General features: G+C 35.9%; 1 protein-coding gene across 3 annotated transcripts in view; it reads right to left on the bottom strand.

Moving 5' to 3' along the window:
* The window catches only part of ARHGAP29 (Rho GTPase activating protein 29), a 62,602-nt gene that overhangs the window by 24,888 nt on the left and 23,644 nt on the right, over nt 1-14,070 (bottom strand). For all 3 annotated transcript variants that reach the window (XM_025872230.2, XM_025872232.2, XM_073896276.1), the window contains 9 exons: nt 9,018-9,114; nt 8,570-8,642; nt 6,150-6,198; nt 5,521-5,658; nt 4,158-4,222; nt 3,626-3,736; nt 3,440-3,520; nt 3,038-3,226; nt 2,169-2,306 (listed from right to left, as the gene is read on the bottom strand). In XM_025872230.2, the coding sequence (XP_025728015.1) occupies nt 2,169-2,306; nt 3,038-3,226; nt 3,440-3,520; nt 3,626-3,736; nt 4,158-4,222; nt 5,521-5,658; nt 6,150-6,198; nt 8,570-8,642; nt 9,018-9,114 (941 nt within the window). The remainder of the gene's footprint in view (nt 1-2,168; nt 2,307-3,037; nt 3,227-3,439; nt 3,521-3,625; nt 3,737-4,157; nt 4,223-5,520; nt 5,659-6,149; nt 6,199-8,569; nt 8,643-9,017; nt 9,115-14,070) is intronic.

Raw genomic sequence — 14,070 nt, 5'->3', positions numbered from 1 at the left:
CTTAGCACAGGTGTGGGGAGTAGTGGGGGGCATGTCTTTCATATGCAACCCAAACAACCTCATTATCTAATTCTCACACACCAAGTTATTATTGTCTCCTGCTCTGAATCATCCCAGGGCCGGGTACCAAGCAACTAGAGACCATCAAGCTAGCCAATCCTATACTGCTTATCCTGCCCCACCTTGTCTTTCCCTTGGAAACCCCAATAAAGGCTCTATACTCAGCTTTCCCCTCACTCCTGCCTCTGCTTCACCAAACCTGGTACTTCTGTGGCCCTACGTGGCACAGCACGTCCCCTTCTCTCAGAAAATATAAGTAAGCAATTCACCCTTTCAGTAACATTGACCTCTCCATGTCAGCATTCAGTCACCTCCATAAATTAAAATCCCACAGGCATAATTTTAACACAACATTTATATGCAAAAAATAAACCTCAACCTATATTTCACACCTTACATAAAAATTAAGTCAAAATAGATCATATATCAATGTCAAACTATAAACTTTTTAGTAGAAAACATAGGAGAGAAGTCTTTGTGACACTGAAACTCTCTTAGCTATAATATGAAAAGCATGACACATAAAAGAAGAAATTGGTAAGTTAGATTCCATCAAAATTATAACCTTTTTCCCCCTGAAACAAGCTGCTAAAAGAATAAAGAGAAGTTTCAGACTGGAAGACAAAATATGCAAGCTCAATAATAAAAAAAAAAAACCACAAATCAATTTAAAAAATTGACAAAATAGAGACTGCAAATAAGTCCTTGAAAAGATGCTCAATATCATTAGTCACTCCAGAAGCACAAATTAAAACAACTACCACTACACACATATTAGAACAGTTAAAATATAACAACAACCAACAAGTATTGTCAAGGATGCAGAACAATCGGAACTCTCATATATTACTGGTTAGAATGAAAATGTTATGGCCATTCTGGAAAACAATTTGGCAATTTCTTACAAAGTTAAACAGACATTTACCATAACATCCAGTAATCTCACTCCTAGGTGCTTACCCTAGAAATATGAAAACTCATGTTCACACAAAAACTTGTATACAAATATTCATAGCAACTCTATATTCACAATCACCAAAAACTGGAAACAACACAGATGTCCAACTGATGAATGGATAAACACTGTGGTACATTCATATAATGGAATATTATTCAGCAATAAAAAGAAATGAACTATTGATACAGGCATAACATTGATGAATCTCAAAGACATTATGCTGAGTAAAAGAAGCCAGTCCCCAAGTCACATACTATAGGATTCCATTTATATGACACTCTGGAAAAGATCAAGCTATAAAGACGGAGAACATATCAATATTTGCCAGGGGTTTAAGGGTGGGTAGAGAATTTGACTACAAAGGGACAGCATGAACAAAATTTTTTGGAGTGACGGAATTCTTCTGAATCCTGATTGTGGTTACACAAATTTACACATGTTAAAACTTGTGAAATGTACATCAAAAAAAGGTATTTTATATATAAACTTTTTATAAAAGTCATTTTAAAGAGGCAAATGAAAACCCTTGAGGGAAGGATGCTTTTTTGTTTTGTTTTTTAAGATTTTATTTATTTGAGAGAGAGAGAGTGAGAGAGAGAGCAGGGGAGAGGGGAGAGAGTCAGAGGGAGAAGCAGACTCCCCACTGAGCGGGGAGCCCGATGTGGGACTCGAACCTGGGACTCCAGGATCATGACTTGAGCTGAAGGCAGTCGCTTAACCAACTGAGCCACCCAGGCGCCCGTGTTTTTTTTTTTTTTTTTTAAATAAGCCACTGGGTTTAATTTTAATATTTAGTTTACTCAGATTTTGAAGAACCAATCTCATAGTGCTGAAAGAAGTTTCAAGAGTCAAATCCATTTTGTCAACCAAGCCAAGAAAGACAGTGGCTTAGAGGCAATTTCAAACTCTCAGACTTCAGTTTTAATTGGACAAATCATCAATCCACCAGTTGGGGGACCAGATAAAAAATGTAACTCAAAGCATTTACCACTATTAAAAGCTGAAAGTCAATTTCCAAATCCAAATGTTGCAATAATCTCAGAAATTAAATCCCTTAAGAATCATGACTCATCAAGCATCCCTCTTCCCTTCCGCAGATATTTAGACCCTTTCTTGCCCTGGCCTTCAAAATACTGAACAAAATACTTACAGCTTTAAGGGTAAGATCACACTGAAAAACAAGTTTCTGGAGTTGTGTTAAAATTTCTCTTTTGGTATTTTCTAGATCATTTCGTCTCTCTTCAACATTTGTCACACAAACTTTGTAGAACTCATTTGCTTCTTCTACCTTTAAGAATATCACAGAAAAAAAATAACACTGATCACTAGAATTTATATTTTAAAACAAATACTTATAATAAAACTCAATGGAAAAATTAAAAAGACTTTTTACATAAAAACTATGAAATAGTCTGTTTTAAATAGAATATTTCTAAAGGTAACAATTTGTTCTGGTCAGTGACTCAGGCACTTGACTTTAATGTATGGTATACTGTCTACAAGATAAATGACTACTTCTATTTTACAGCCTTTTCTATTTATATTTACCATTTTCTATATAATCTTGCAGAATTCATCAAATTATATTTCATAAGCAATATAAAGCTCCAGCCTAGCTTTGCTATCAGGTACTAGAATTAGCGCACATATACACCCAGTTGCCTAAAAGGTGAACTTCCTGAACAATGAAGTAAAAAATATTAAACTACTGCCTTCTCTAAGATACTTTTTCAGAAAGAAAACCAAAGATCTAAAAGATAAGCAAAAATCTCTTGTATACTGGTTCTCAAAGTGTGGATCCCCATCACCACCAGCAGCAGCATCACCTGGGAATCTGTTAGAAGTGCAAGTCGTTTGGGGCCAACCCTAGAGCTACTGAATCGGACACTCTGGATGTGGGGCCCAGTAGCCTGTTTTAACAAGCCTTCCAGGCAACCCTGATGCATGCTAACATTTGAGAACTGAAGCCTTAGCAGATTATTGCTAATTCAACTTGCAAATAACAACAAAGATGATTACTTTTTGAAGAGCTTCCTCTTCCAGCCTTCGCTTTCTTTCTAGCTGCTTGTTGAGATTTTTTACTAATCCACCACTTGAGCACATATGCTCCTCTTCTGCACGGAACATGGAAGATTTTGCCTTTTCATACTCATCTTGACGTTGCATGCATAACAATTTTGCCTTTTTAAGAGCAGTCTCTGTTTCCAGCTATACAGGAAAAAAAAAGACTATTAAATACAGAATAAGAAACAAACCCTCATGTATAAGTTTCATTAGCATATTCAACAAGATAGTTAAAACAAGCATTTTAGAAAAACTACAGAGTAAGGTATGCATCTTCCAGGGTGGATGCTTATTACATACCGCAGATGATTTCAGATGTTCACAAGTAGGCAGATGAAACTCCATTATAATACTCACCATTTTATTTTGTTCCTGTTTCCAAAGTTCTTTTATTTCTTTCCTTTGTTTTTCCATTTCATTTTTCCTCCCAAGTAGAGGCTGTCAAGGGTATTTCAAAACAAGAAAGAAAAAAAAAAAAGCTGTTTTCTAAAGGTATGCTGTTGTTAACAACAAAAAAAGTGTATTATACACATAAATTTTTACCTGCACAAATTTGTTGGCTTGGAGTGCTGCAATTGTTTGTTGTAAAAGGTGACTGTTCTTTATATCATTAAGAAGAGCACTGGCAAATAGAGACTGCAGTGGCATAAACTCCTAGAATTTAAAATTGAAAAGTAAATTTTCCAATGGAAATAGCACTAGAGTTCTAGACCCCCCAACTACTCTTCTTCAGAGGGAGAAATTTTAAGTTTAGACATTTTCTGCAGACAAATGACTAGTCACAAAGATGACTATATGAGGAGGTACTGAAGAATATTAATTATAAAACTAGGTAGGCAAGACTAGTGGCTAACAAAACAACCAACATTTGTATAAAATTGTGAATTTCCTAGTTTTTTTCCATAATGGGTCTCCACATTAAGTTTAAAAGGTCTTTATTTTGCCCAGCCAAAAGTTTAGCATTTCACTTCTTTCCTATATTTAGTATACAAGTTTCTGACTTCCCAAGGCACTATCATGAGTTCATCTAGGTAACCTCTTTGTCCAATACCCTAGGAGGTCACTGAACACTTACCTGCATTCCAATGTTACTTCTAGTTGCCTCTGCCAACTTGACAATGTTTCTAGTGGACTCCAATTCTGAAAAGGTCAAAGAAAACATCAGAAGGTAAATTAACTTTTTCCCCTCCATACTCTAAAATTATTTGTGATTCCCAAATTAAAGAGTGAGCACACATACTAGTCTGCATCAAATGATACTGTGATTCTTTTTTTTAGTAATTTTTTATTGTTATGTTAATCACCATACATTACATCATTAGTTTTTGATGTAGTGTTCCATGATTCATTGTTTGTGCATAACACCCAGTGCTCCACGCAGAATGTGCCCTCTTTAATACCCATCACCAGGCTAATCCATCCCCTGCCACCCCCCACCCCCCCCCATACTGTGATTCTTATCCAGAGTGCTCATCAAAACCAACTAGGACGGAGGGGGAGACGAACCATGAGAGACTATGGACTCTGAAAAACAAACTGAGGGTTCTAGAGGGGAGGGGGGTGGGGGGATGGGTTAGCCTGGTGATGGGTACTAAAGAGGGCACATTCTGCATGGAGCACTGGGTGTTATGCACAAACAATGAATCATGGAACACATCAAAAACTAATGATGTAATGTATGGTGATTAACATAACAATAAAAAATTATTAAAAAAAAACAACTAGGAAACTTTCAAAATATACATGCTTGGCCTAACTTCTCTTGGAGATGGGACCTAGGCCTGTGTATTGCCCTTTTAAGGTTATTCAGGTGATTCTGATGGGCAGTCCCTATTTAAAGCAAATAATTTTGTAGAAAGAGCACAGGATTTTGGTAAAGCCTATGTTCTTCCAGTTAGTGCTATATAATCCTATGCAAATCTGCTATCTGACCTTAGGCAAGTCTTGTTTGCCTGAGCTGTAAAATGGGAATAATTCTTTTCTTGCTTTCTTCCCAGGGTTTTGGTAAGGATTAAATGAGGTGCAGGATATGAAAGTATTTTGTCAACTGTAAAACACTGGGAAAATACTAGCTATTAAGATGTTACCATGGCTGGTGCTCATACACCTATTGTAGCTTTTATTTCTTTTAACCATATTATCTGATTGCATTTCTTTTTGCCCAATGGAGTATGACTTCCTTAAAGGCAAAGACAGTATACTATTTGTCTTTGTGTCCCCAGATCAAGTGGTTGGCCCACAGTAATGTTCAATAAGTACATTTATTGTAAGAAGAGTCTTTCCTATTTCAAGAAGAGAAAATGGACAATGATTTTATTCACTACAATGAAGCAGCTACTAATTTGGAATCATATTAGTCATCATCTGTAGAAAATGAATTGCAAACAATTTAGTTCTTACACTCCAAAGTTAATTAGATGCCCCAAAGGGCAACTCACCCAAGTTAAGCTTCTTTTCAACCCATGAAACTATGTTCTTGGTATATTTTGACCATGTTTTAGCATAAGACAAAGCCAATTCTACAGAATCAGTGTTCTTCAATAGCACACTGTCTAGTTCTATAGGAGAAAAATTTCCTGAAAATAAAAATATCAAGTATATATTAAATATCAGCACATAACTCTAAACAAAGAAGCATTCAAATCCTAAGATGTTCTTCAAAGAAAACTGTTTAAAAAAAATACAAGTGACAAATTTAGAATTAAAGGTCACAGTTTAAACTTACAATGGTTTCAAATTATATTTTTTATCTTATACATATTTCTATTATTCATCAAGTTATAAACCCTATATAATTCTTGATCAGTCTCTATATTATCTATCTATTCTAGCAGGCTTTTTTTCTTAAGTTTTTATGCAAAATTTTACACATGATTTTGTGTTAAAAATGAATACTTAGGTTACTGAGCAAGAAGAGATTAAGTAATTCAAAACAGGTATTGAAAGTAACTGTAGGGGGTTGGGGAGTGATTAAAAAAAAAAAGAAGAAGAAAGAAAAGAAAGAAAGGAAGGAAGGAGGGAACTGCAAAAAATTTGACTAAGACTGTAAGTACCTCAAAAGCATTACCTTTTTCATTGGATGAGTCCACTGATTCCACAGAAACATTTTCAAAAGACTTACAACATGGAAGAAAATAAATTTAAGGTTAGAGCAGAAGATAACAGATGTTTGCTTCAGACATTTTTCACTCTAATTTGTTATTGTGACATAATTCCTGTTAAAGAATTTCAAGTATTTAGAACTCAAAGGGCCTAAGAAATCTGTTTAAATGCTACTACATCTTACAAGAATTACATACCTTTTACAACTGCAGTTCTCAAGATCCAAGAATAAACAACCTCATTGTTTACTAACAGCATTAGTTAACATTAATAAATCCATTCAAAACTTTAAATAATTCTGCAGATTTCAAAAATATTAGTCAGGAAGTTATAGAAACAATCTAAATAGATTATCACTTAAACTGAAGACAAAGACCTGTTTCTTCCAGCCATCTTTTACCATTTTATCATATGACAAAAGCATTTCTCTGAAAGTCTAGTGGACAACTTAGCGCAGAACTTTCTATGATGATGGAAATGTTCTGTATCTGCACTGTCCAGTAAGGTAGATCCTAGTTACATGTGGCTATCTGAGCATATGAAAAGTGGCTAATGTAAATGTAATGTAATGTATATTTTCTATTTTATTTATTTTAATTAATTTAAGTTTAAAGAGCTACATGTGGCAAGTGGCTACCTTACTGGACAGTGCAGGAGAACATATCTACCAAAACTGTGAGATCTTAAACAAATGTGATCTACTTGGTTGGGCAATACAGACTATGCAGGGATTCAATGCAAAAGGGATCAAAGAGACCTGGGTTTGAAGTCCAGCTCTATCATTTAGTAGCTGTATGACACTGGGCTATATATTTAGGCTTAACTTTGGTGTGCCCTTCTGTAAAATGGGGATAAGAACACTACTTTCATAAGGCTACTTTAAGGCTTAAGATGATGTAGGCTTAGCATAGGGCATGTTACATAATAAACACTATTAAACAAAAGGCAATTATTAAAGTATTTTTCAAAACTCTTCACCAAAGTAGTTTTATTAGTAGCATTATATCATCATGGACTTTTAAAGCTCAATCTCTAGGGTTAATTAAAAACTGCAAGAAGGAAAATAAGGTGCAAAAGAAAAAAAGGAAAAAGTATTTTCCTATTAAGAATTAGTGTAATATTGTGCACACAATAGAGCCAACAGGAACAGGAAATATGATTCACACCTAAAATTTTAATTCTTCAGAGCCTTGTCACGGATATAATATTATTATATCTTCTAAATTAGTAGTATGTTTGAAAAGATAAAATTGAAGAAAAATTATAAGTAATAGCAAATATTTAAGGATCCTAAAATTCTTCATTACTGATATGGTCTATACACTATCCTTGATTCATCAATGGATGACTTCAAAAATAGTCAATTGTTTTTTCATTATTATAGTACATATAACAAATGCTTCAATTAGTCATTCATGTTTTGTACCACTTTAAGAAAGACCTGCAATTTTATATTACTTTGATATAACACAAATACTTGGCACACTTCCAAATATTTGTTGACCTCCTTCTGGATTTGAACATCCTTAAAAAGAAATTATTAACGTATGTCCCTACTGCAGTTTTTAAAAATAGCTTGCATTTAGTGAAAAAATTTTAGTCAAATAAAAATATTACTACTATAAGTCTTTAAAGCAATATTCTACAAACATTCTTCATGTTCTATTATTTCAGGGCAATTTTTCTTTAAATTGGGAATCAGGGGGCACCTGGGTGGCTCAGTCGGTTAAGTGACTGCCTTTGGCTCAGGTCATGATCCTGGGGTCCTGGGATCCAGGCCCTCATCAGGCTCCCTACTCAGCGGGGAGAGTCTGCTTCTGTTTCTCCCTCTGCCCCTCCCCAGCTCATGTGCTTTCTCTTGCTCTCTCTCTCAAATAATTAAATAAAATCTTAAAAAAAAAAACAAAACTGGGAATTGGAACTGCAATCCTCTAACATACTGCTCTTAGGGAGAATGAAGACCTACAGCCTATTTATAAGTGATTCATGGTAATAAACTATAGGATGTGTGAAAAGATTAACACCCTCTCTACTTCTTGTGTTATTTTTCTGTTTCCACCAGTCTTTAAGAACTGTGACAATGTCAGGAGAGAAAAATGGTTAAGAATTACTTACTAAAATTTTGGACCATATGACATAGATTCATTACATAGGACACCATAAAACTATCAGATATATTCTTTTAAAATGATAGAACCACTTAGAAAGTATAATTAAATTTTTGCTCCAGAAACTGACTATAAGTTCAATTTAAAATGAAGTGATCTGTTTTTCTTGCTCAACTCGAAAACTATCAAAGACTAATGCTGAGATTAAGATCAGGAAATTATTGAAATATTAAGTTAAAAATATTGAAGTCTCTGCCCTCACACAAACTTGGCCTACCTTACTTTCCCGAGAAACAGGCAGTCGCAATAATGAATCATTGCCTACATCTCCCATAAGGAAGTTTGTCAGGCTATCCAGGGAAGTTAAAAAAAAAAAAAAGAAATAGAAATAAAAAGACAAGTCATTACATTGCTCTGTCACAGGCTTCACATTCAACATGTAATATAGAATAAACTTCTTTTAAGAACCTTAGAAATAAACTCCTAGGAATCTATTCACATAAACCACATAGTCACTTGCAAATGGATGCTGCTTCTGAACAGCTACACAGACACTGCCGAATACAGTAACAAAACAATAATGAAATAATGAATGTATTTTTTTCCAGTGTTGTGATACTATTTTGTATTGGTTAACACTTTACTTTCCATGTATCTACTGGATTATATGACATATTCTGAGACTCCCAGGCCGAAATTTCTTTAAATGACAGTCCTCTACTTACATATTCCCAAAGGTAAAGGCCAAGGTCTCAATGGAAGAAAACACTTCTCTGAAGAGATCGTTTTTGTTTTCTTCATTAACTTCTGTGAAGTTCACAGCTACAGGGAAAGATTGGTTACAACAAATGAGGAAGAAAATATTTTCAACTACATTTATACAAAGTCATTTAATCTCTTAAAAGTTCACCATTACTTCTAGAAGCATTAAAAGATTAGGAAACTGAAAAGTCTAATACACAAAATGAATATGATGTTCAAGTTCTTCTTTAAAGAAATCATACAAAAGAATCAGCTTGCATACAAGTGGCTGGCATTCCAAACTTACCACTCCATGCATTACATAATTTGACACATCTAAAAAGTGACACAATGTGAAATCCGTCTCAGAGTCACAGAGTCCACGTTATATCAGACCTCTCATTAAGAGCACTCTGTGCTATTTTCTCTTGCTTACCGCTTTATGGCATTTGTAAAAATAGCTAAATGCACTGTGGCCCACTTTAGTCAAATGAAGTATATTTTTCACTAGGAATTACCAATAATTGAAGTCATATATACATGTGACATAGCACAAATCTTATATACGAAGCATATCACATAAACACCCAATGGTTTAGAAAATTTACATTCCTATTTATTTATAGCCTTATTTCCTATAGGCTCTTAGGCTCTGAGGCCCATGTTAATTGATATATATTGCTGTCTCTTGTTTGCCATAGGGATATTCTAACATTCTGCATTTTGCTAAAGCAAATTGTGAAATATAACTGAAAAAGTTTTATTTTAACTTCTTCTCTATGCACTTTTGTTAAAAGCCCAGATACAATTTACCAAGACAAAATCTGAAGGTGGAATTGGGAATTTTTTTAAAAGTGACTGCTTCTACTCAGGGTGAATTTAAGGAGCAATTGGCTCCCTGTATCCCATCCTCCCCAGGATCCTTGCCAATAAAGGGAAGGTAGACAGAGCAAGTGAAGAGGAAGCCATCCTTTGCTTTAAAACAAGCTGTTTTCAAGTTTAGCTGCACAGCAGAATTACCTAGGGAGTTTTAAAAACAAAAATCTGGGTCCTACCACCAGAAATTCAGATTTCACAAGTCTGGTGGAGCACAGGTAAAGCTCTCTCAGGTGATTCTAGTGTACAACTAGGGTGGAAAATGCTTGCAGGAAAGCAAGAATTCCTAAGCCAGATGAAGGAAGCCTCAAGCCTCTAAACTTCATGAAATTACAATCAAGCTTTTACATGGATAAGCCTTTGCAGACGTGAGGGGCTAAGGGCCACATCTTTCATCAGCTTCTTCTAAATATCGCTGATACAAGCAAAAAGAAAAACTTTAGGAACCACCATAAGTAATTTTAAAGCTATTTTTGGACTTCTGCTCCAGCCAAGATGGAAAAACAGGTTTACACTTCTGCCTGAAACAATCAAAAGAAACTCATACAAAATACATGAAATAAAAATTTTCAAGACATTGGCTATAGGCAACAAAAGACAAGAATCTTAACAGACAAGAAACGAACATGGTAAGCTCTACAATGGCCCCAGCTTAGTGCCTAACATCACACAGAGTAGACTTCCCAGTTAAAGAAACTACTATGGATAAAAGTCATTTTGTAATAATGAAGGAGTCAATTTCTCAAGAGGACATAACAATTCTATACATTTATGCACCTAATAAACAACTTCAAAACGCACGAAGCAAAATCACAATGAGAAATAGACAAATTTACAGCTATAGCCAGAGATTTCAATAGCCTTCTGTCAATAGTTGACAGAACATGTATATGGAAAATCAGTAAGAATATGGAAGACTTCAACAATACTATCAGCCTTCTCTACCAGATGGACATTTGTAGAACACTCCATCCAGTAACAGCAGAATGCATGTCTTTTCAAGTACACACTGAATATTTGCCAAGATAGACCATATTATAAAAGAAGTCAAAATGGGTTTAAAACGATTCAAACCAGGCAAAGGATGTTCTGTGATTAGATGGAATTAAATTAGAAATAACGGAAAGATCTTTGGAAAATCCCCAGATACCAGGGAACTAAAATAACGCACTTCTTAATAACCCATGGGTCAAAGAAGAGAAAGGGAAATTAGAAAGTGTTTTGAACACAATGAAAATGAAAACACCACGTATCAAAATTGTTGAAAGGGGGCTGCAGGAAGGCGCCGAAAGGAAGGTGTACCAAGGGGCATCCATTATCTGGATTGGGACAGTTTCACCAGGTTTTTTATGTCAAAATTGATCAAACTGTATCCTTTAAATATATGTACTTCATTGAATATCAATTATACCTCAAGAAAGCTGCTTTAAAAATCTCACTGGAATGTAAACTTTAAATAGTAATTTATAATGTCTATTTACAATAACTTATAACCAGCAAAAATGTATAGCCTACTTATATTTCCTAACCTTAACCAGGTTAGTTAGACTTTAAAGAAAAAAGATACCTTATAACACTACGGCAAATTCTGTAATTATTCTTTCTCTTTCTTACCTGTTTCTTTCATAGCCCTAAACAAGACTGGGAGATTTAAAAAGTAGTAATTGTGAATCGCAAAAAGACAATTATTTGAACCATCTTCCTTCTTTATCTTCATCCTTACATGAATGAGGTTACAGCCATCAAATGACAATTACTATTATTGCCCTTGCCTCCAATTCAAAACAGTCCTATATTCCTAATATCTTTTCTCTTTTTTGCTTCTGCTCAGTGTTTCAAAGAAAAGTCTTTGGCTCCTTTCCAGTAATAAATCTTTCCACTCTTTCCTGCATTCTCCAAATCCTATGCCACCTCCCTCCATAGCTTTATTATCTTCCACTCAATTGACATTATTTTTTCTTATGCTACTAACATACTCAAATCTTTTCTCTGTGAGAAAACTTTCATTTTGCCATATTTCCTCTTAAAGCTACCACCCAACTTTTTTTTTTTTTTTTTTTACTGCCAAACCTCTATAAATGGGTCATGACAAAATTCACCAGGATTTGGCTTTTCATCTAGTCTAATGGTTATCAGAGTTTGAAAAACTTTGTGTAAAGGGCTACATAGCAAGTATTTTAGACTTTTCAGGACATATGGTATGTTGCAACCATTCCTAAAGAAGCCATACATAAATGAATGAGATATGGTGATCCATTAATGAATAAGAGTGGCTATGCTCCAATAAAGCTTTATTTACAAAAATAGGCAGCAGGCCAGATTTAGCCCACCAGAAATAGTTTGCTCAGCCTGGTTAATAGGATGGGTTCTGAAGCCAGTGTACCTAGGTTAAATTCTTTTTTTTTTTTTTTAAGATTTTATTTATTTATTTATTTGGGAGAGAGAGAATGAGAGCACGAGTGAGAGAGAGCATGAGGAGGGGAACGGAGGCAGAGGGAGAAGCAGGCCTCCCGCTGAGCAGGGAGCCAGAGCGGACTCGATTCCAGGAACTCAGGATCATGACCTGAGCTGAAGGCAGACGCTTAACCGACCGAGCCGCCCAGGCGCCCTGCCTAGGTTAAATCTTAAACTCTGTCTCCTACTAGGGACTTAACACAACTGCTCTGTGCCTCAGTCTCCTCACTTATAAAGTGGGGACGACAATATGTATTTTGAGAACTGTGATGAAAATGGAATGAACAAAGAACAGAGCCTGTTACAAAGAAAATGCTCAATAAGTGTTAGTTATTATTTTCACTCAAAACCACTTCACAACACTGCCGACAAAAACCTGTGAGTCAAACTTGGATGCCTTTTTTCTTCTGCGTTTTCATCCTACTTGTCCACTCCACAACTCTCAACAGCTTTACCACTTAATGCATGTGCAACCTTGGACAAACCTCTCCATGTCCCAGCTTCCTTATATGCAAAACGGGAATTGACAGAGTAACAGTATTGACCTGAAAAATCTGCTGTGAGGATTAATGGGATAATCCACGCAGAGTTTAACAGTGTCTGGCACAGAGTAAGTACATCCTCAATAATGTCTGCTATTATTACTGCAAATATTAACCACTTTCTTCCACCTTGAAATATTTTGCACTCTTAGAAGCAATGTGTTATAGTAACTAGATGACGTGGGGCTTCAGAGATTTTTTCGAATCTAACCTCTACCACTTCCTGTGTTATTCTGAATACATCACCTCACTGCAATTTCTTCATCTGTAAAATGGCGTATCACTGAAAGAAATGACTGAGAAAACAAACGTAAAGCACCTAGAGGACACTGCTTGGTACTTAGTACCATGTTCTGTGTATCTATCTATTGACAATTTTACTTTATATAGTCATCCCCACCCAGCCTGCAGTTCCCTTTGGCTTTCTTCTCTACACATTATCCCCACAGAACTGTATCCACTTTTATACCTTTGAAGGAAATGAATCCTTAAAACTACCTATCTAGTTCTCACCTCTGAGCTCCAGATCCACATTTCCAATGGTCTGTTTGATATATTCTTTCTCCTACTTCCCAGGCTTTACCCATCAGCATTACAACCTCAACATGTCCTACCTGAACCCTATCCTCCCTTCTATTCTGCCCTGCAAGCCTACTCTTTCCTATATATTCCTTAGCTCATTATCTTTGCTTTCAAAATACCTCTAAAACATTTCTTCTTCCGTTCCTTGAGAGCTTGTTTGGAGGTTCTAGCAGGGGAGAGCAGCTGCTCGTATACCCTTGACCGAAGAACGGTCCTCCTCTGTCGGGGAAGGTCGTCCTCTTCCACCGAGCGCGCAGCTTCGGGAGGGACGCACATGGAGCGGTGAGGGAGGAAGGGGACACCCGCCTAGCCAGCCAGATCAGCCGAATCAACCCTGGTGATCAATGGGGGTGAGAGATGTCGCAGCCACATCGCCCTCACATCCTTCTTCTTCCTTTCCATTCCCACTGCCATTTAGTTCAAAAGGCCACGTTTTACCTGGAGTCTGGATTATTTAACAACCTGATAATTGGTGTTGCTGTCTCCACTCTCTTCTCTCTATTAGCCATTCTTCAAAATGGCATCAAAATTTTGCTCACGGTTTAAATATCTGTCTCTCTTGGGCTCCCTATTAAGTCACAAC

Source organism: Callorhinus ursinus, unplaced genomic scaffold (assembly GCF_003265705.2).
Source record: "Callorhinus ursinus isolate GAN/ISIS: 27379988/994484 unplaced genomic scaffold, GSC_fseal_2.0 scaffold9, whole genome shotgun sequence".
NCBI lineage: Eukaryota > Metazoa > Chordata > Mammalia > Carnivora > Otariidae > Callorhinus > Callorhinus ursinus.
Note: the sequence above shows the minus strand (reverse complement) of the source record. Positions and strands in the feature narration are given on the sequence as shown.